Here is a 23559-nt window from a genome sequence, read left to right on the forward strand (position 1 = left end):
AGTTAATGTCATTATCACATAAAATATATCTTGCAATTGTTTACTCTATAGGTACTGCAGATTTCAAAAGTTATACTTACTTCAACCAGAATTATCTTCTTATCAGTTCTTAGATCATCTCCAAGCATTTGTAGTTTGTTATATTTTGTGGCTCTTAGTAGAAACTCTTTAAAAACTGTTATCTGAGACTGGTAGGGAAATATATGGAAGCTTGATTCTAAAAGGAAACATATTTAACCCTTTTATTTTCAACAATTTATATATATACATCAATATTACACATATATACATAATATATACATATACATTAATGAGTACATTTACATATGCAAGAACAGCTCACAATACTATAGACTGTTTTCTAATTAGGCAAACTGTTCAAATTTAAGATAGAATATTCATTTCAAAAGACAAGAGTCATCATGAACATCAGGAATTTTTTCACACATCGAATGTATTGTGGAGTCAACTGACTTCAGAATATATCGTCATTCTATACAATTGGTAAAAATACTTATAACCTTGCCTATACAATGAAGACTCTCCAAATGAGTTTGTGACTACAAATAAAATTTTTTCAATAATAAAGGTTTAACAACAAAAGCAGAATGACTGATTAATGAACTTGGGGATAAAAGGAAGTTCTCCAAAAACATGTTTCATATAGAGGACTGTTTATAAAGACTTGCTAGATTTTCAAAAATAATGTTCCTGTTTAAAAAACAGTAAGTTTTAGGAATACGGGATACTAGCAACATAAGGGTGTGTATAGTAAGCATACAGTATGCACAGAGCATATTCCCAAAGAGATTTTGAGGAATATTCTACATTAAAAAAAAAAAAGTTCCTTCTACAGAACCCCTTTCACTTCAAAATGGCCTAGGAGATTTCGCTTTCGCTACCCCTAGTTTAGTATAGTATCAATAAGAAAAACTATGAAAGTTAAAAATGATTGTGCTGGAGTACATAAACATACATGTAAATTTATCAGGTACCACATCTTTAAATTGATATCATTATTTTTGGATGTTTGTCTTAAGGCCTCCTTCCCAATTCCAAAGATAGTCTTTGACTTATATTTTGATTTGATTCTCACAGGTATGATTTAAGTTCTCGCCTCTTGTTTGGAGACAATTTCTTTTAATACATCTTTTTAAAAATATGTATATTTTTATTGATTTCAGAGAGGAAGGGAGAGGGAGATAAAAACATCAATGATGAGAGAGTATCACTGATCAGCTGCCTCCTGCACACCCCCTACGGGGTATTGAGCCCACAACCAAGCAAGAGGTCATAGTTGGATTCCCAGTCAGGGCACATGCCCAGGTTGTGGGCGCAATCCTGTGTGGGGCGTGCAGGAGCCAGCCGGTCAATGATTCTCTCTCTCTCATCACTGATGTTTGTCTCTCTTCCTCTTCCTTCCTCTCTGAAATCAATAACAATATATAAAAAGAAATACATAAAAAGGAATCCCATTCTCCTCTACTGGAGAAGCCATTCCTTCTCTTGAGATTATTTTTCTCTGTAAATAGGGAAGTATGGGAGTAAATGCACTCATATAGTTTCACTTGATTGCTACTCTGACTTTGTAAAGCAGTTGGTAGTGGTTAGATGCCAATCTAGGAGAGGCAATATACACCTTGTTCTCAACATAAACCACAAACGATCTTAGGAATCTTAGGGATATATATAGTTAGGAAGTTTGTTTCAAATGTCTGTTTAGCACAGACTTTTCCCAGTACTTCCATTACCTTCACAGAAAACCTTACCATAATTAAATATCTCCTTGAAGTCATCTTTTTGGAAGTCTGATAAAACTGGATTAATCCACTCTTGTACTTGAATACCAAGCTCCTTTGACAGTATTTTTATAGTTGTTGTTTTTCCACACCCAGGAGGCCCTGTTATTAATAAAATAGATCCACCCTAAAACCAAACACAAACATAAAGAATCAAATTCACTGAAATGCTAGAATATTATGTTTGAATTTTCTTTCTAAATATTAATTAATTCTGTAAGTATTTACTGACTGTCTAGTATAAGCAGACTACATTTCACAATAATGCTAGCTGGAATAAATGAGCTTTAGATAAAGTAAGATAAATTTATTTCCTGAACTTTAAGTGTAGTTACTAGTAATGCTTCACTTTTTGCATTTATGCCCCTCCCAAGGACTACTTAGTAGCCAAATTAAAACTAAACTTCAACTAAATTAAGTTTGTTTTAGATGTTTGTTAACATCTGAAACAAACATTTTTAGAGGTTACCTAAATTTATAAAATTCAATCTTAATACAGAACTCTTTGGATTATATACTTTAATACTACACAAATACCAAATATTCTAATGGGAAGACCTGTTTGTACATCCGATTTTAAAAGAAATGTATACTAAGAAACATATTTAGAAGATAGGACTCTAAAGAAAGACTAGAGATAATAGGTCCCAGAAACATTCCCTCATACAGTAAATCTGATTTAAAAAATCATTTCCTTTAATTTTCAACTTTGAGATGAAGCAGTTAATGTTTCAAGTTGCCACCAATGGAAACAGGTCCTCTTTTGAATCATGGTCTTTTCTATTTGGCTTTTGTATCTAAAACTTTGGTTTTGTGTTAAAATTACACAAAGAGCCTGGCCAGTGACTCAGTGGTTGAGCATCAACCTTGGTCAGGGCACATGCTTGGGTTGCAGGCTTAACACCCAGTGGGGGGCATGCAAGAGGCAGCTGATCATGATGTTTCTCTCTCATTGATGTTTCTCTCTTTTTATCCTTCTTCCTTCCTCTCTCTCTAAAAATCAATAAAAATATTAAAAATAATAAAATAAAATCAATAAAGACAAAACAAACCCACAGCAGAACCATACATATTTTCTGATATGATGCAATATAAAATAACACAACTTATAAAGTATTCTTACAAAACTTCGAATCCATGTATTAATTTACCATCCTATTTTTATGTTTGAGGAATTTCTACATTAGGAAAACTTAAAGAGAGAGAGAATATTCAGCTTGGTGGCTGAGAGTATTTGTGGTATTAGGAAGTGAAACAAAAAACATCAGTATAAATGAATGATGACTGTTTTAGGGTATATTTAGTACCAAAACTAATATGTAATTTGCCTGCTTGCTTCAGTGTGAGATAATCTTATGTGCTAAATATATTAGCACCTGAACTGGTTCACTGTGCTTTATGCTGATGCCAGGACATAAGAGGGGAAAAGAGGTATAAGTACAGGGGAAAAGTGAGTCTCAGAATCTTTTAGTGAGGCCAGAAGTAGTAAGGTCAGAAAGCTTTCTATAGCTAGTAACCTGGATTTATTTGAATTAATCATCATAAAAGTTTAACTTCTTAAAACCACCTATAAGACAGAGAAACATTTGGTGTTAAATATTTAAAATATATTTTTTATTTAATCACCTGTTTTGATTGCCTTTCTAAGACTTCAGCTTTTAACCATGTTTCAACTTCTTCAATTTTCTTTTTGTGCACAGCAAGTTCATGCTAAAAATGTCAAGTTTAAAATAAAACATTTTAACTCAAGGATTTTTGGTACATCAGCATAGATTAATCTAAACATTTTAAAAGTAGCACACAACTAACATGATATAGCAATAAAAAAGGTTGATTACACTTAATTTTTTTCTATCATTATAAAAAAATCTGATTTTAACTGATACCATTATATAAAAATTTGGGGAAGGTTGGAGTTATACAATTTTTAAAAATTCTATAATACATTTTGGGAAGAGAATAAATAAGGAAGTGTATTACATTTAGCATAACAAAACAACAACAACAAAAAACAGATAAATTCTATGTTGGGGTTAAATTTAATCTAAGACAAATAACCAATGGTACAACTTCAGAAAAACTTGACAAAAAGCTGAGCCTTGGGATATCTAAAAAACCTGGAAATCATTGTTTTTTCTAATTCATTTAGAAAGACTTTATGAGTTATAATCTGAAAATGCACATCCCTTTCCTTCCTGAAAAAAAATTGTGTTTGCATGCTATTTAGTACCTGAGTTTCTGGTTTGTATTTATCCACCCATGGTTCATTTTCAGATAGACTTTCTTTTGAATTTTCTACGCCATATATCTGTTCTGAGGAAGACAATGTTCCTCTTTTTCTAGTTGGAAATTTGTTGCTTTCTAATGTGGAAGGCACGTTTTTTCTTCTATGACTTGAGTTATTCACATTTAATGATGTGGCAGTATTAGAGATGCTTCTATTCTCTGAAAAATCATCAAATGATGGATCTACCCAATCTGTTACCTGAAGAGAAAAGAAATCATGTAAATACTATTATATTTTTTGCATCTATTCCCTATAATTGAACTACTCTGTAAAAAAAATTGTATATTTGTAACATTTTTTAAAAAGCTCACAAGTTAGCTCTTTAAATAAAACTGATTCCATATATATTTGTTATTTTTGTACTTTACAATAAGTGCAAATGCATAACTTGTCTACTTGATCATGGTAATGATGAATACTATATAAAGGAATACAGAATACAAATTTAATTCTTTTTATTAATGTAATCTTCCCAGGATAAAGAGTAGGCTGATTCTTTTAAAACTCATTTGTAGGACTGAAACCTAAATATTTAAATTACCTATCAAAAAGAAGCAAAACAAAACACAGAAATAAAATTACTCGCTCTAGTTGGTTTTGCTCAATGGATAGAGCATTGGCCTTCGGACTGGAAGGTCCCGGGTTCGATTCCAGACAAGGGCACATGCTCGGGTTGTGGGCTTGATCCCTAGTAAGGGGCGTGCAGGAGGCAGCCTATCAATGATTCTCTCTCATCATTGATGTTTCTATCTCTATCTCCCTCTCCCTTCCTCTCTGAAATCAATAAAAATATATTACAAATAAATTAAATTACTTTAACCATGTATAAAGTGAGAAGAGTAATACTTTTGCCTTAACCACATTAACACATTACATTTCATACATCAAAATAATCCCTATTATCTTTAAGACTTTGTGAAGATAATAATCTAAGAATCCTGACACTATAAATAATTTATAATTATGACTTGATTATATTTACTCTTTTAAGGAAAGAGGGTTAGGAATATTATCAATAGTGGATAAAGAAATGAAAACCTCTGGGAAAAATTTCAGTCATAGCTACTTGATTCCTTTCCTCCTCTTTAAAAGCCTGTCACTATTACTTCAATTTGACCATTTTCTTCTATAGTACATAAAAAAAAAAAGTTACAATTCTTTTGATAGCAATTCTGATCTACATGTTACTTATACATTTTATGGTTTTATTTCTTACATAAATGTGGACTCCCATTTACTCAAGAAAAGAGAGGGAGAAATAGCAAAGTTACATAATTTATTTAAGATTAAAGATAAATCAGGCCTGGCCTGTGTCGCTCAGTGGTTGAGCAGTGACCTATGAGCCAGGAGGTCATGGCTCAATTCCTGGTCAGGGCACATGCCCTGGTTTCGGGCTGGATCCCCAATAGGGGGCGGGCAGGAGGCAGCTGATCAAAGATTCTCATCATTGCTGTTTCCCTCTCCCTTTCTGAAATGAATAAAAATATATTTAAAAAAAAAGATAAACCAGACCAAACACTAGGAAAATGGCTATTTTGCATGAGTATCATATTGTCTGACCTTCACCTACTCTACCTCCTAACTTTGCTGAGAACTAGCTCACTGAACCATATGATTTCTAAGAGGCAGGGCCTGTTGTTAAACTTTAACACCAACTACAACTTATATAATTCTTTTCTTCTACTGCTCTTTCATTCTAGAATGGTTAGCCTTTTCTTTGTGACTGGTATTATATTTTTTCTTCTTCAAAATTAAGGTTGTACTTTCAGTGTCCAGTTGTTTCTCAATTTACTATTAGACTTTTCAGATCACTAATTACAACAGATACTGAGCACCATCACATTGATAGCAGTAATAAGCCACTGAGAACATGTACAAAAAATGTAATTATATCTGGGCAATTATTACATGACCATTTCAGTGAATCATACCTTTGGGGAAGATACTTTTCGTCTAAGAAAAGTTTTTGACATTATAAACTTTGATAGTTCCCATCCGTAGTGTACAACCGGTAGTACACTGAAGTATAATTCACCTAGGAGTAAAAAAGAAAAATATTTCTCAATTAAGACAAACTGTAAGAAAGGTAATATATAAGATATAATCAACAGGATAATAAAGTTAAAGCTCAAGGCCAGTGAAAGAGAACACAGTATAAACATAGGTGAAGCAAGTATCAAAATGCTAAAATAAAATTTAATTTTAATGACTATAACCTGTGCCAAATAATCTATTTATGGTGTTATACGTGGAAAATACTTCATCCTGGCCAGGTAGCTCAGTTGTCACCATATGTCAAGGTTGTGGGTTCCATCCCCTTCAGGGCACATACAAGAATCAACCACTGGCCCTACCAGGGTGGCACAGTGGTTGAGCCTTGACCTAAGAACCAGGAGGTCACGGTTGGATTCCCTACCAGGGCATATGCCCTGGTTTCGAGATGGATCCTCAGTAGGGGGTGTGCAGGAGGCAGCCAATCTATGATTCTTTCTCATCAGTGATGTTCCTGTCCCTCTCCCTTACTCTTTGAAATCAATAAAAGTATTTTTTGAAAGAATCAACCAATGAATGCATAAGTGAAACAAGTCGATGTTTTTCTCCCTTCCTCTCTTTCTAAAAAAAAAAAAAAAATAAAATCAATAATTAAAAAAAAAAATAGAAAAAAAAATATATATATATGTGTGTGTACCTACCTTTGGTCATTAAGAAAAACTAGGCAATTTTATTTGTTCTGTTTTTATACAAAGTTTTTATACAGAAAATTAAAATTTCCCTCATTTTAGATTACAGTTGCAGCTTTTTACTACCAAAATTAAAAAAAAACCACACTCCACCATACAATAAATTCAAACTTATCATTCACTTTAAAGACTTACATCTAACTGTAAATTTTTCCTGTAATTGTATTATTTATTTGAACACGTTAGGAAATTTTTTGGCAGCACTGTTTTCTGACTTTCAGAATTCTTCAATACTTAAACAAACTGGTAAATTCACCAACTTTTAATTAGCCAGAAGGAAAGTTTTTCTAAGGTCCATAAACTTACAAATTGGAAGGTATACGGGACTCTCTTATAGCTGAAGGCACACATGATGTGTGAATACTTCCACACACAAGAAAACAAGTCGTACACAGACACAGACACATCGTTCACGGTCAGAGAGGTTTTTGCTATGGAGTTTCAAAGAGGTGCAGAGGTGGGGGAAAAAAAACACCTATTTGAGTAAATGCAGTTGGCAGGTCGCAATAAAAGGCGCAGACTGCAGCTACGGTCAGGACGCCAGTTGTTTGAAAACAAGGCTGACAATTACCTCCTTTAAAAAGCAGGTAACTGGCCCTGACCGGTTTGGCTCAGTGGATAGAGCGACGGCCTGCGGACTGATAGGTCCCAGGTTCGATTCCAGTCAAGGGCATGTACCTTGGTTGCGGGCACATCCCCATTGGGGGGTGTGCAGGAGGCAGCTGATCGATGTTTCTCTCTCATCGATGTTTCTAACTATCTCTCTCCCTTCCTCTCTCTGTAAAATCAATAAAACACATTTAAAAAAAAAAAGCAGGTAACTGTCCCCGAGGACGCCACGTTCCTGAAATGAGACGTCAGAGGTAGAAGAGACCCGGGAGAGTATTCCTAGCAGACCCACCACCACCCTACCTACTGCACCGGGGACAACCAGCTCGGACAGCGGTGCACCGTAAGGCCGCTACCCAGCGGAGAACCGAGACGGGCTCGCGCGCCCCGGCTCCCGGCCGGCGGTCCGCACCCCCACCCCTCCGATCTCCCCCCGGGATGGGCAGGTCCGGGAGAGGAGCGATGAGACCCCGGGAGGGCGTGAAGGCAGAGATGGACTCGCGTCACTAGGACATTTACACACCGCAGCCGCAGCCGCGGCGGCCTTACTTGCCGGGAGCTGCATGCCCTCGTGGGCGGAGAGGAGCGGAGGAGCAGCGGCTCTGCTCCCGGGGGAAGGGCAGCCACCCGGCCCTCCCAGGGCTCCGCGCCGAGCCCCTCCGAGGCCCCGCCTCCCGGGACCTTCCAGACCGCTCGGCGCTTCCGCGACGCAGCCCGAAGGGCGGGGGCCTCACAGGAGGGCGAGACTTAGGCAACCAGAGCACTGCCTGGCTCCAGTCACGGTCCCCCCTCTATTTTCCTGCCTTGAACCCTGCGATGCCAGCGTGTCATAAAGGGCCGAGTAACCAATGGCCGGTGACGGGACGGCGGAGATGGGTCGCAGGCGCCGCGCAGGGTCTGGATGACTCCGGGGCCACGGGCGCTTGCCGCCGCCCGCCCCTTCCGGCTCCTCCCTGTCGTGCTTAGGGCCCTCGTGCCGAGGTTCCGGAGCCTTCGCGTCGAGGACCATGTTGCTTCCGAACATCCTGCTCACGGGTCAGGGCGCGCGCGGGGAGGGGCTGGCCGGCGGGGCAGGCGACGCCGAGCGCCTGGGGCTCGGGGCGGCCGAACGGGGAGCAGCTGCTCAGGGTTCCGTTTCGAGGCGGGTCCGGGGCCGCCCGGCGTGGCCGTTGTCGGGCCCTCGCGACCTTTGCGGGGCGGGGGGCGGGGAACCTCACTTCTGGGGGCTCCAGGCTGCTCGGTGAGGTTGGAGAGAGGGAAGTCAAGCAGCTCCCCTTTCTGGCAAGCTGCCTACTTTCCTGAATCTGGCATTGGGGTGTGAAACGGGTGTTGGTGTGTTTATTCTCCTGGGTTGCCTTTGGCTTGTAGCGAGGTCGTGTCAGTGGCTCTGGTAGCGGTGGATGCCCGGGCCTTGGGCCTTCCTGGGCGGTCTTTCATTTCCCTCCGTATCCGAGAGGCAGCTTCCGGGAAGAGTGCGATGTTTGTGGCGTAGGGTGGTTAATTTGCTATGTATGTCTGCTGAGTTAACATCAACTCCTTCCCCCCCTTTTTCTTCTTTTAAGAAAAGACATCTGCCGAAACCGGTTTGGCTCAGTGGATAGAGCGTCGGCCTGCGGACTCAAGGGTCCCAGGTTCGATTCCGGTCAAGGGCATGTACCTTGGTTGCGGGCACATCCCCAGTAGGGGGTGTGCAAGAGGGAGCTGATCGATGTTTCTCTCTCATCGATGTTTCTAACTCTCTGTCCCTCTCTCTTCCTCTCTGTAAAAAATCAATAAAATATATTAAAAAAAAAAAAAAGACATCTACTGAGCAGACCTGGTCGTTTCTCGTAGGGGATGCGGTCAAGGTCCTGTAGGGTCCCTTCTGGGTCTTGGGGTCCATACTGTCAGGGGGCCTGTTATGTGTGAGGGCCACTAAAACGCCGCATGACGACTTGAGCTCAATGTTTATTAAATTGTAGCAGGTACTTAGCACTATGGGGCATTCATGGAAAAAAATCTAATGGTGTAGATAGCAAAGTTGAGACGCTCTTTGCGGGAAGAAAGCCGTAAAGGTTTTATCTTTTCACAAGATCTTGTTGGCCACCCACAATTTTTGGTCTGTTGCTGAGGCCAAACAAAGTAATGGTTAGCCTTTAAGATTCTGTAAGGAGAAAATTGTACATCTGAATTGTTTGGGTCAGTGTTCTGGTCTTTAATATTAAGCCGTATTGTCAGAAACCGGAATGTGAGCATCTTATTGCAAACATGGTGTGTTATAGTGGACTTAAGGTAAATGTTATTGTCTTGTATATAGAGACTTGATTTATCCCTGTTATCTTGGATTATAATGGTTGAGTGTTATTTCAGTGGCATTAAACCTGAAGAGCTGAAAATTATGCCTTTGATTATTTACCTTGAAGTGCAATAGATATTAAACAAAATAATGATATTAACTTACTTGAGTTTTATTCTGGAAATTTCCATGGTGGTGGCAGGCATTCTGTGAATTGGTATCAAGAGTCGACCAAGCCCCGTTTCTGATAAAATCAGATAAACCGGGTGAGGTTCTGACATCAAACAGGCTTTGTGTGTGTTATTCACATAGGATGGCTAATTACGAAACTTCTCATTTCAATTGTAAGAATATATTTTTTAATTGAGAGAGAAAAATACCGATTGTTGTTCCACTTATTTATGCATTCATTGGTTGATTCTTGTATGTGCCCTGACCATAGATCGAACCCAAAACCTTGGCACAAGGGATGATGCTCTAACCAATTAAGCTACCTGGCCAGGGCCTCAGTTATTAAGAATATTAAGAGGGGCAAATAGGTGGGTAAAGTCTAGTAAGTAATTCATGTACAATATTTTCTGTGGCTGTCTTACAGGTACACCAGGGGTTGGAAAAACCACACTGGGCAAAGAACTTGCAGCAAGATCGGGACTGAAATACGTTAATGTGGGTGATTTAGCTCGAGAAGGTAAGGGACATTTTGGTGTTAAATTTGTTTTTAAAAAGAGAGAAATAATAGAGTATTAGTATTGTACTGTGAGAGCGTACAAAAAGCAGAGAAAGATAGCCATTAAGGAATTTATATACTCTTTTTAAAATTGAAATTATTATTAAGTGTCTAAAGCTGTGTCTTGGTTATTTTGACTGTTGCATTGCCTCCCCCACAATTGCCTGGCAGTTCTTGTAGATAATAATAATTGGGAAGGTCATGAAGAAATTGATTGGACTTAGGATAGTAGAATCTGAATATGAGGAAGAGGAAGAATGTTTTTTGTTTTTGATATATTTTAAAAATTGATTTCAGAGAGGAAGTGAGAGGGAGAGAGAGATAGAAATATTAATGATGAGAGAGAATCATTGATCGGCTGCCTCCTGCACATTCCCAACTGGGGATCAAGCCCACAACCTGGGTATGTGACCTGACTGGGAATGGAACCGTGATCTCCTGGTTCATAGGTTGATGCTCAACAACTGAGCCAGACTGTCCGGGGCCAAGGGAGAATGTTTTGAGATGGCTGAACACATAAAGGTTAGGGTGGTGCTAAGCATATCTGTGGAGTCAGTGATTATTTGATCTCACTGGAAGAAAAGATTATTCTGAACTCAAGCTGAGGGACATGACTGTCCTATGGTATTTTCTTATATTAACCTGATAGTTGCATGTCTGCATGAAACTGCACATACCCTAAAATGATACATGTTTTTATTTATTTTACCCAGTTTCCCCTCAGTCTTTGTCACTTTGTTATTCTGTCTTTAACTTTTTATATTCTGTAATGATTTGTACAGGTAGAACTCAAATAAATTCAAGTAAAGGGAACTTTAAGTGTGCCTCATTAAAATTAAAAAGATTTGACATATATCTTTAAAATATAAATATATTTTTAAACATAAGACATTTTAAATTTTTTAAGTTCCTGACAGTTGCTACTTAAAGTAACTATTTCAGGTTTGATCTAATGTACATATTTTTTTCAAATGATCTAAAGTCTGATCACCGGATATCATGGAGTCTGGCAAGATGGCTTCTCCCAAGAGCATGCTGGAAGATACTCAGATGATGGCACAAACCTAGAAGGATAGGGGGATTCCAGAATAGGATCCTAAAGTTATAAATCGGGTGGTGGAGTTTGCCTTCTGCTATGTGACCACAATTTAGATGATGCAAACATGTATTCAAGCAATGCCAAGAAAGCTACTCTTGGTGCAGATGATGTGCGATTGGCAAACCAGTGTCTGCTGACCTGTCTTTTAGCTCTCTGCCCCCAAGAGAGCTTTTATTAGATATTCCAAGGCAAGGAAACTAAATCCCATTTCCATCCATCAAGCCATATTCAGGCCCTAGATTGCCACCTGATAGATATTGCTTGACTGCTCCAAACTATAGACTTAAATCATTACAAAAAAAGGCATCTACTTCTGCGGGAAGAATAACAGTTCCACGGTTAAGTGTTGGTTCAGTTACTAGTAGACCAAGTACTCCCACACTTGGCACACCAACCCCACAAACCATGTCAGTTTCAACTAAAGTAGGGACTCCAATGTCCCTCACAGGGCAAAGGTTTACAGTACAGATGCCCACTTCACAGTCCCCAGCTGTAAAAGCATCAATTCCTGCAACATCAGCTGTTCAGAATGTTCTGATTAATCCATCATTAATTGGGTCCAAAAACATTCTTATTACCACTAACATGGTGTCATCACAAAATGCTGCCAATGAATCAACAAATGCATTGAAAAGAAAACGTGAAGATGATGATGATGACGATGATGATGATGACGACTATGATAATTTGTAATTTAGCCTTGATGCATGTAACATGTATACTTGATTTTGAATCCACTGTACTGAGATTAAACATGCATGCCAGATGTTTTCAAGTTGTGTTTTAGAAAACTTAGTATTTAATGAGAAAATATAGTTATAGTTTTTAATTGAGATGTTGTATTTTCTTTACTAGAAATCGTAATGGTTTTTCATCAGCCTTTAAGAAATAAAGTTGTCATTCATTAATTTGATTGTTGGTACTTTGGCAATTACATTTTTAGAAACAATTTTATTCCTCATTATCACTAACAGGAATAATAGTTCTAACAACTTCAATTGTTGCAGTCTGTTACCAATAGAGTGTGATCTCTAGTATCTTCAGATGTTTAAATCATAGTATGATCTCTCGTGTATAAGTCACTTTTATGGGCCATTCTCTCAAATTACTGAAGTATAGCCATGTTTCCTTTTTGGAGAGAACACTTGGTCAGGATTTTTATTCATAGTGAATCCTCATCTGTTTGGAATTACCTTCCTTAATTGCCCAAATTCTTCCTGGTCCTATTTTTCTATCCCTTTGGTTACATTTAAGGACCCTGGTGTGTCTCCCAGTATCTCTCCAGTTAATTTTTTTCCATTATCCCTTTTGCAGGTCAGTTCATTCTTGCTTACCATAGTCTTGATATAAATCACTATCATGCTCATATATATATTTATTTGAATCCTCACCCAAGGACATGCTTTTATTGATTTTAAAGGGAGAGAGAAACATCAATGTGAGAAGGATACACTGATCAGCTGCCTCTCGCATGTCCCCCGACCCAGGATCAAACCTGCAACCTGGGTATGTGCCCTGACTGGGTATGTGCCCTTCGGCATACAGACCAATGCTCCAACCAACTGAGCCACACTGGCCAGGGCTACCGTGCTCATAAATATACTAGAGGCCCAGTGCACGAAAATTGTGCAGTGGTAGGGTCCCTAGTGGCTGGTGGCTGCCAGCTGGGTACTCCCTCACTTCCCCCGACCAGCCCTGCCCCCTGGTTGAACTCCCAGAACTCCTGGTCAAGGGGACAATTTGCATACTACGCTTTTATTATATAGGATATTTTTTAAAATACATTTTTATTGATTTCAGAGAGGAAGGAAGAGGGAGATAGAAACATCAATGATGAGAAGGAATCATTGATTGGCTGCCTCCTGCATGCCACCTACCGGGGATCGAATCCGCAACCCGGGCATATGCCCTTGACCAGAATTGAACCCAGGACCCTTCAGTCTGCAGGCTGACACTCTATCCCAGGGGTCCTCAAACTTTTTAAACTGGGGCCAGTTCACTGTCCCTCAGACTGTTGGAGGGCTGGACTATAGTTTAAAAAAAACTATGAACAAATTCCTATGCACACTGCACATACCTTATTTTGAAGTACAAAACAGCAAAAACACCCGCATGTAGCCCGCAGGCCGTAGTTTGAGGACGCCTGCTCTAGCCACTGAGCCAAACCGGCTAGGGCCATGCTCATATTTTTAATCCAGGTCTGGCATTTAAGTTAGTAAAACTTAGGTCATTATTTTGCTATTGTATCTAGCTTTAAGTTTCCATTTTATACCTATATAAAATCTAGTTTTGTTGCTTTGCCTGTTGAACTTTACAGTTTTTGACAAGTGATTTCAGAGTCATATACTGTAGTCATTTTAAGTCATCCAGTTTGATCTCACCTCAATTGAACATTTCTAAACAATGAAGTTACTGTATAATCGATCATGAATGGCATTGCAACGAACAGTAACAGTGGACCATTAGATCCTCTCCTACTTGTATTCACATTATTTTAGCCAGTTGTGTACCCATCTAATGATGTATAGCGGGTAGGGAATCTTTTCTGCCAAGGGCCATTTGGATATTTATAACATCATTCGCAGGCTGTACAAAATTATCAACTTAAACACAAGCCTGCTAGACAATCAGCGATTCTCATCACTAATGTTTCTATTTCTCTCTCCCTTTCCCTTCCTATCTGAAATCAATAAAAAATACATTTTTAAAAATAACCATTAACTCATCCTTAATGCCTTGGCAGGGCCAGATCAAATGATTTCTTGGGCCATAAATGTTCCCCACCCCATATAGTCTCAACCATTCTCTTATTTTTATTGATGAGATAGAATTTAAGCTTAAAGGAAAAGTGTTTTCCTCCTCATAGTGCCAAGGTAAAGGATTTCTTATCTGACTTGATATGGTGTTGAATGAGGCGCTTTGTAAAGTTTCTCATGAAGTACCAGATTTTTTTTTCATGCCATTTGAATATATCTGAGAAATTTTTTTTTAAATGTTTTTATTGATTTTAGAGAGGGAGAAAGAAATATTGATGAAGAAACATCAATCAGCTGCCTCCTATACGCCCCCTACTGGGGATTGAACCCACAACTCCAGGCACGTGCCCTGACCAGGAATTGAACCTCTTGGTGCATGGGATGATGCTCAATCCACTGATTCATACCAGCTGGACTGTACCTTATCCTATATAATAAAAGCATAATATGCTAAATGTCTGGTTGGCCATTCAACCAATCAAAGCATAATATGCTAATGATATGCTAAGGCTGCTCAACCACTCACTATGATGTGCACTGACCACACCAGGAGGCAGATGCTCCGACTGGTAGGTTAGCCTGCTGCTGGGGTCCAGCTGATCAGGACTGAGCGAGATGAGCCAGACATGCCCTGGATGCCTCCCGTGGTGTCCCTCCCTGGCTGGCCAACCTCCTGCATCTCTTCCCCAGCCCCAATCATGCACTTGTGGGGTCCCTCGGCCTGGCCTGCACCCTCTCACAATCCGGAACCCCTCTGGGGATGTCGGAGAGCTGGTTTCGGCCCGATCCCACAGGCCAGGCCAAGGGACCCCACTGGTACACAAATTCGTGCACCAGGCCTCTAGTTAGAAAATATTCTGAGATACTCAGCCTCATATTTTTCAAATGGTGATATATTTTAAGGAAAACAACGCCATCTATAAAGCCATGTGGCTCTCAGCTAGGGGTGATTTTGCCCTTCAGGGAACTGGGGTTGAGGGAGTTGCTAGTTGACATCTAATGGGTAGAGGGCAGTGATTCTGCTAAACATCCCACAGTTCACATCTCCCACTCCTATAAAGAATTGCCAAGTTCAAAATGTCAGTAGTATTTGAGGTTGAGAAGCTCTGCTATAAATAAGACTAAAGGAAAAAAAACTTGTTTTAAACAACTGTCTAAATGGGCGTTTATTACCTTCCTAACAATCATGTTGAATTGCTCTATTACAGTTGACCTTCAACAACTTGGGTTTGAATTGCACAGGTCCCCTTATATGCAAATTTTTCAATTGATGTGCAGTTCAACTCTGGTTGGGAATCCGTTTATAAATGTGGAGGGCTGGCTAGTTATACATGGATTTTTTACTTTGTGGAAGGTTGGTCCCCCTAATCCCTGCAGTGTTCAAGGGTCAACTCTAAGAGACCATCTTTATGCCATTTGGAATCCAGGCAGGAAAAATTAGTTGGGAAATTAAGGTTAATAAAACTATTGTGTGGCTAAGAATGCTTTTCTTATCCCTGTTCTTCCAGTCCCTCAGATTCCTCTTTGATATCTTTTCCACGTACAATCACTTAATTACATTTACCAGCATCCTTAATTTTCCTGCCACCAGTTTATCAGTGAAGCCTCTGTTCCTAACCCCAGGATGTCTGTAGGTCCAGACAAAGTAATGTTATATTGACATTGGGCTCATTTCAATTAGAGATTGTAAAGCATAGCTGGGCCCTCAACACTTAGAATCTAGCGATGGCAAACTGCTGTTTTTATAGGAATCACTAGCTAAAGATTAGCTCACAAAGCCTGCAGTATTTACTGTCTTGCCCTTTCCAGAAGTTTGTCATCCCCCCTCTGACCTCTTCTGTGTCCCATCTTTTCCCTCTACTGGAAGCCTTTGAAACTAACTTCATTGGCCTCTCCAACACTGTTCCCCCTCAATCTTTGCACCTGATCCTCTCCCTCCCACCATATATCTCTTTCCCTGGTGATTTCACTGCAGCCATCTTGTAATTCTGCCCCTCCCTCTAGTAATCTCACTCAGGAATAGTCGTGCCCTTTTAATGATGACTCTTTAAGTTTATAATTAACACTTAAATGTACCATCTGGATAGTTCCCTGACATCTCTAAATTTGTGTTTAAAAAGCACATGCAGGAGTTATCCCTGACTCTACTTGCTCACTCCTGATTCCTATTCCACATACATGCACACACTGCATGGGTCCATTTGACCTTTAAATATTGATAGTTTGTCTGAAAAATCCCTGGTAGGTGTGGCTCAGTGGTTGAGAGTAGACCTAAGAACTAGGAGGTCATGGTTCAATTCCCTGTCAGGGCACATGCCCAGTGGGCTATATCCCCAGTGGTGGTGGTGGTGTGTGTGTGTGCAGGAGGCAGCAGATCAATGATTCTCATCAATGATTCTCTCTCTCTGAAATCAATAAAAATATATATTTATATATATATATTTATGTGTGTGTGTGTATGTACATGTGTGTGTGTGTGTGTGTGTGTGTGTGTAGCGGGTATGGGTTGGAGGGTGGGAAGAGATCAACCAAAGAACTTGTATGCATATATGCATAACCCATGGACACAGACAATAGGGGCAGGGGGTGGGGGGCCAGCTAGAAGAGGTCAATGGGGGGGAAAAGGGGACATACATAATACTTTCAACAATAAAAATTAAAATATATGTGTATATATACTTATTATAATTTTCAGGTTACTTGTCATTTTATTATAAACTATGAGGGAAGGACTGTTTGTTTTTCTGGTTCTTTTTGTTCACTATTATATCCTCATTACCCCCAAGTCACTGGTACATTGTGTTTAATAAATGGGTTTTGAAATGAATGCTTGAAAGCTTGTATGACACTATTTTATTCAAGTACAGGATATTAACATGATTTAACAAATCTTGCATTTCAGTATTGTATTATAGACATTAATTCTAAAAGTTAATGTTGCAATAGTTGTCTATTTTAGACAGCATATATTTTAAAATATTTTACTAGTCTTTTAATAGTCAAGGATTTAATACTGACCAGTGGGCTTGGTTGGAGCATTGTACTGTACACCAAAAGGTGGTGGGTTCAACCACTTCCCATTCAGGGCACATACCCTGGTTTTGAGTTCAATTCCCCGTAGGAGGCAACCGATCAATGTTTCTCACATTAATGTTTCTCTTTTCCTCTCTCTAAAACAATAAAAAAAACAAACAAAAAAAACAAATAAAACCCAAAAAACATATCCTCTGTTGAGGAAAAACAAAAATAATTTTAAGAGTCAAGGATTTAAAATATGAAGGAACCTCAGCCTACTCCAGACTCCCACATAGTAGAGAATCAGCTATAGCTATTCTTATATTTTGTGGCATGTAAAAAAATACAGTATTATAAAAATACACAGGAAAAACTCCCAGTTCTACTAATTTATTTCCATCTTTTGTTTTTCTTCCAATCTTTGTCCCTGTTTCAGATAACCATGAATTCTGCTTTTTATGTTTTACCACTTATAAGCATTTATCATGTTGCTACTTAGTCTGTATTACATAGTACTTTTGACTACCTTATACTTATTTCTTGAACTTTATTTAGTTACATAGCATTTCATCGAGTTACTAGTAGTGTATCAAGATTTAACTATTGGAACTTTTTTGTTGTTGAACATTTTAAATCACTTTATTACCTACAATCTTTCTCTGATTAGAAATTAAATGGTAGAGGAAATCCAAATGGGTATATTTTTCTTTTTAAAGTTATTTAAAAAAATACATTTCTAGAGTTGATTTACTATAAATGTACATATACAGCTAACAACAGGCATATAAAGGGTCATTTTAATTTATACCCCTTTAATAGCTGGGAAAGTCCAACATTTTTTTCATGTATTTTTACTCTCCATCCTGTGTGAATTCTTACTCTTTGTTAAGCTACTTATTTTTATCTTGATTTTTAAGGTCTTTGTATAATCCATATTTCAGTACTTTGTCCTACAAAATATTTCTCTCACTAATTTTTTCTGATGTTTTTCATTGAACAGGGATTTAACTTTTTTAAAAATATATATCTTTATTGATTTCAGAGAGGAAAGGAGAGGGAGAGAGAGATAGAAACATCAATGATGAGAGAGTCATTGATCAGCTGCCTCCTGTACACCTCCTACTGGGAATCGAGCCTGCAACCCAGGCATATGCCTTGACCGGGAATCGAACCTGGGACCCTTCAGTTCGCAGGCCAATGCTCTATTGAGCAAAACCAGCCAGGGCTAACATGTTTTAATTAGTCATTTTATTTCTTCACAAACTCAAACGAATCACTCCTTTACAGATTAGATACAGTTTCCACTAGTTATCTTTGGAATTAAGAAATTAGCTATTTAATCCACCTAGCTTATAGAATAAAGATATAGATTGTTTTCTAAATTATTCACCAATGTTCCCTACACCAAGACAGTTTAATTTTTTCGGATTACAGAGTTTCTGCCCAAGGAGGCAGAGGCCACATTAGGGTGCTGGAAAGGTGGGTGGCTCATGTACTCTGACTCAGTCCACATACTCTCCAGGCAAGACAAAGAGTTACAACTGCCTCTGGCCTTCCACTGACTCTCAGGACTACTCTTTCGCCTCAGAACTTATGCTCATTTTAACCTATTTCAACACATGCCAAAATATTAAAGGGGAAGAAGTGGGAAGACTGTAGCATGCCCTTAGACATAAAAGGACAATCTTAGCCTGCTTTATTACATACCTCCTAGGGATTCGGGTGAAGGTGCAATTGGTATGTCTCACCTGCTGAAGTAAGACTCACTTTGAAAGCCAGCTTTGATTTGTTGGAATCTTTTATTTTAATGAGTTTATTTGAACCAAGCTGATGACATGCTAGGAAGTAAGATCTCAAATACTCCCTGAAATGTTCTTATGTCAGATTTAAATCAGCCATTTTAAAAAAAAATACATTTTATTGATTTTTTACAGAGAGGAAGGGAGAGGGAGAGAGAGTTAGAAACATCGATCAGCTGCCTCCTGCACACCCCCTACTGGGGATGTGCCCGCAACCAAGGTACATGCCCTTGACCGGAATCGAACCTGGGACCCTTGAGTCCGCAGGCCGACGCTCTATCCACTGAGCCAAACCGGTTAGGGCATAAATCAGCCTTCTTTAGACTGTCCATCATTCTTGTTTGCCTTCTGAAATAAGACATTTAACCCTTGACTTTGGGGGATATTGGAAATCTAGAAGTAAAGCTATTGTTCAGGAGTATCTGGATACTGACTCTCTTTCCCCAAACTATGAAGGTGTGACCTCAATGACAACAGGATTCATTTCTGAATTTGAGAACCTGTTGTTTTAAAAAAGTTTCATATCCTTGGCCAAATAAGTTTGGAACTTAATCTTGTGTTAATGTGTGTGAGATTGTTTGTATACCTGTGTCCCCTCTTCCTACCAATATGTAGGTCATCAAAATTAATGCTGTTCTCTTCTGATAGCCCTACAAATTCAGAAATAGCTATTATTAATTCTTTAGTAGGTGTCAATTTTGATAACTAAAACAGTTTCAGATTTGTGGCCATCCAAGTTTCCCTCTAGACAAAATTCTAATTTATTAGTATTTTTTACTGTATCCATGTGACATCTACTATTGTCTTAGTGTCCCTCATTGTCTCTAAAAGAGTGATGATATATTCCCCTTCCTAAAGTCTAGAATTAATTGAATATTACTGAGTTACTTAGAAAATACTACTTTAACAAGCCAATGCAAATCTCTTTCAGGACAGTTATATGATGGCTATGATGAAGAGTATGACTGTCCTATTTTAGATGAAGATAGAGTAAGTATGAATTTTAAAATAAAATACACATTAAAAACATTTTAATTGGAAAGTTGACATCAGTTTTTTTAAGGAGCACTCACCTTTTTTCCCTCCACCTTTCTTACAGGTAGTTGATGAGTTAGAAAACCAAATGAGTGAAGGTGGAGTTATTGTTGATTACCATGGTTGTGATTTCTTCCCTGAACGCTGGTTTCATATAGTTTTTGTGCTGAAAACAGATAACAGTGTATTGTACAAAAGACTTGAAACAAGGTAAGAAAGGGAATACATTGAATTCTTAAAGTATAATATAAACTTTTATTGAGATTCAGAAATTGGCCAAAATGACTACTTTATTTGGTCTCTACCAACATTTTGAATGTAAGAGAAAAAGATGCTTACAAAAGATACATACAAATGCTTGTATAACACAGGCGTTTGTGTAACTGAGTGAATACCTCACCTGACAGTTTGATATACATGAAATGTACTATAGCAACCTTTTTAATATGCTTTTTCCTTAATGTAAAACCTTGCTAGGAAAACAGCCAAGCCAATAACATAGTCTTTGCTATTGAATGAACATTACCCAAATTATTATATTTGAGGCCTGGCCAGTGTGGCTCAATGTTTGAGCATTAACCTATGAACCAGGAGGTCACGGTCTGATTCCTGGTCAGGGCACATGCCCAGGTTGCAGGCTCTGTCCCCAGTGGGGGTGTGCAGGAGGCAGCTGATCAATGATTCTCATCATTGATGTTTCTATCTCTTTCTCCTCCCTTCCTCTCTGAAATCAATAAAAACATATTTTAAAAATATACATATTTGAGTTAGTCCTCCAAGAGAGAGTCCCAATCCAGAATAACAACAACAAAAAACCAGAACAACCATTTTTGAGGAAATGATTAGAGCATCTTCCCAATACACCAAGGTTGCAGGTTTGATCAGAGCACACACAAGAATCAACCAATGAATGCATAAATTAGTGGAACAACAAATCAATGTTTCTCTCCCTCTCTTTCTCCCCCCATTAATAAAAAAATTACTGTTTTTTATAAATAGCCAAAGATTAAGGCATGAAAAAACTATGAGAGCTAGTCATTTTGTTTTCAGCCATTGAAAAAGTTATAATAAATTACTGTTTTTTAAAAAGACAGCTCTATTGAGATAAATTCACATACCATACAATTTATCCATTTGAAGTGTACAATTCAATGGATTTTAATATATTACAGAGGTGTGCATCCATTACTACAACCAATTTTCTTATTTCGTTCTTAAAAATATATTTTTATAGATTTCAGAGAGGAAGGGAGAGGGAGAGAGAGATAGAGACATCAATGATGAGAGCGAATCATTAATTGGCTGCCTCCTGCACGCCCCTATTGGGGATCGAGCCTGCAACCTGGGCATGTGCCCTTGACCAGAATCGAACCTGGGACCCTTCAGTCCGCAGGACGATGCACTATCCACTGAGCCAAACCGGCTAGGGCACTACAACCAATTTTCAAAAATGTTCATCAACCCCCCCCCAAAAAAAAAAGGCTGTCTTTTCATAAAATTAATTATCTTTTAAGTAGTTCCAGTTGATTTTTATTGTTACAAGATTTAACTAATTCAAGTTTGAATTTTCTTTATAATTTTCACTAGCTAATTGATGGGCTAATTTATATACTGCCTAAAGATTACTTGTTTATTTTTTCTATGTCTTTGGAATTTGTAAAGTAGAAATACATCTGTGATCAAGTACCCAAATTAGTAGATAGTATTTCAATCATATGCATTTCATTTTATTATATGCCATCTATTTGTTTCATCTGTCTATATCTTAACTCCTCTAATTCTATTTAAAATCTAGGACCATATCTATAGACTTCTTATTTATCTCATAGCTCATAATCTGGCTTGAGATAGATATTTTTGCTAACTGAGTGACTGACATAAAGTCAGGGGGAAATAAATTTCAGACAAACCTAAACATTGGTCTTAGTTTAATGCTCTTGACAAAGAAGTCCCTCATTATAGGTGCCAGGCTATTTTCTATAGGTAAGGAGACTGTAAGAAGTATTTTGCATGATTTTTCATATATTCCAAAGTGTCCAGTTTCTGGTATGTTCCTAAAACTCCAATTAATGTTGTTTGCTTATCTTCTCTCTGCTTTCTAGGGGTTATAATGAGAAGAAACTAAAAGATAATGTTCAGTGTGAAATTTTTCAAATTCTTTATGAAGAAGCATTAGCATCCTACAGCGAAGAAATAGTGCATCAGCTGCCCAGCAATAAACCAGAAGATCTAGAGGATAATATCAATCAGATATTGAATTGGATTGAGCAATGGATCAAAGATCATAGCTCTTGACTTACAAGACTGGCCACTTTATAATCACTCTTAATATTTCTCTGCCCACATCATGTAAATTATCCATTTATTAGGAAACCTTTTTATTAAAATTGTGCTGCAGGACTAGTAGGTGGATAGTATAAAGGTTTATATTTGGGTGTGTTTTTTTCCATAAGAAAGTATAATGAATATAACTCTATTAAAGATTGAGAATAAAAACTGTCATTGTTTAATGCTTTAATTGCTAAAGAATAAATAAACCTGACCAAATGTGTGGAAGGATGTCGTTTAAGTTTATTAAAGAAGAAAATGAACATGATCTCGTAAAATTAAAGTCTAAAGATAAACACCAGAGCTCCCATTTTTTATTTATTATTCCCTTTTAAGGAAAGGAGGAGTGGTAATACTTATTCTATATATATAAAAGCCTAATATGCTAAGTGTCCAACCCATTGGTCAACTGTTCAGTCGACCGCTCGACCAGTTGCTATGACATGCACTGACCACCAGGGGGGCAGATGTTCCGACCGGTAGGTTAGCTTGCTGCAGGGGTCTGGCTGATCAGGACTGGGCAAGATGGGCCAGACACACCCTGGAACCAACCTCCTGCGGTCCCTCCCCAGCCTCTAAAATATTTCTTCTAATTAATTTCCTTTCAGTGTGCATGCATTTGTGCACCGGGCCTCTAGTACTCTATAAAATACAAAAGGTACAAAGTATACTGGAAAGGTAGGTTTCTCTCCTAGGCCATCCCTGTTCTTCACCCATCCCATATCACCTCCCTTTAGGAAATAATGTTACCTATACTTCCCTTCAGATATTTTATGGCTGTACAGTGTGTGTATACACATTTTTTTAAACGTGGTAGCATACCATGTTCCCTATTTTTTTCATTTAATATATTTTGGAGATTATACCATCTTAGAATCTAGATACATCCCTATCTTTTTTTTAAAAATTGCCCAGCTGGTGTGGCTCAATGGTTGAGTGGCGACCTATGTATCAGAGGTCACAGTTTGATTCCTGGTCAGGGCATATGCCCTGGTTTCTTTGGGCTCAATTCCCAGTGGAGGGTGTGCAGGAGGCAGCCAATCAATGATCCTCTCTCATCATTGATGTTTCCCTCTTCCTTCCTCTCTG

At 38.4% G+C, this 23559-nt stretch overlaps 3 protein-coding genes across 10 annotated transcripts in view; 2 read left to right on the forward strand and 1 right to left on the reverse strand.

Moving 5' to 3' along the window:
* The window catches only part of RAD17 (RAD17 checkpoint clamp loader component), a 25896-nt gene extending 17784 nt beyond the window's left edge, over positions 1-8112 (reverse strand). For 2 of the 6 annotated variants that reach the window (XM_054715185.1, XM_028139592.2), the window contains exons 1-6: positions 7986-8067; positions 6018-6121; positions 4030-4284; positions 3426-3509; positions 1770-1926; positions 81-217 (exon numbers count right to left, since the gene is read on the reverse strand). In XM_054715185.1, coding sequence (XP_054571160.1) covers positions 81-217; positions 1770-1926; positions 3426-3509; positions 4030-4284; positions 6018-6121; positions 7986-8001 — 753 coding nt within the window. In that variant the 5' untranslated portion in view covers positions 8002-8067. Of the gene's footprint in view, positions 1-80; positions 218-1769; positions 1927-3425; positions 3510-4029; positions 4285-6017; positions 6122-7133; positions 7217-7959 lie in introns of those variants that run through there. The other 4 variants (XM_008161899.3, XM_054715189.1, XM_054715187.1 and 1 more) reach the window with 4 other exon arrangements.
* On the forward strand, positions 8042-22693 carry AK6 (adenylate kinase 6). Of its 3 annotated transcripts, none has more exons than XM_008161898.3 (5): positions 8042-8471; positions 10307-10399; positions 20039-20097; positions 20207-20352; positions 22245-22693. In XM_008161898.3, exons 1-5 carry the CDS (start codon positions 8444-8446, stop codon positions 22435-22437), a joined length of 519 nt encoding a protein of 172 aa, XP_008160120.1. In that variant the 5' UTR covers positions 8042-8443; the 3' UTR covers positions 22438-22693. The 3 variants fall into 3 exon arrangements, with proteins under 3 accessions (XP_008160120.1, XP_027995400.1, XP_054571169.1); XM_054715194.1 differs by lacking the exon at positions 8042-8471 and adding an exon at positions 8683-8945; XM_028139599.2 differs by lacking the exon at positions 10307-10399.
* Positions 10313-12450, forward strand: TAF9 (TATA-box binding protein associated factor 9). The gene is given in 4 exon segments (XM_028139597.2): positions 10313-10399; positions 11421-11582; positions 11585-11665; positions 11668-12450. Coding segments are annotated over 3 exon segments (789 nt in total). The 5' UTR covers positions 10313-10399; positions 11421-11437; the 3' UTR covers positions 12231-12450.
* Positions 22694-23559: the final 866 nt, after the last annotated feature.

This window comes from Eptesicus fuscus, chromosome 4, assembly GCF_027574615.1.
Source record: "Eptesicus fuscus isolate TK198812 chromosome 4, DD_ASM_mEF_20220401, whole genome shotgun sequence".
NCBI lineage: Eukaryota > Metazoa > Chordata > Mammalia > Chiroptera > Vespertilionidae > Eptesicus > Eptesicus fuscus.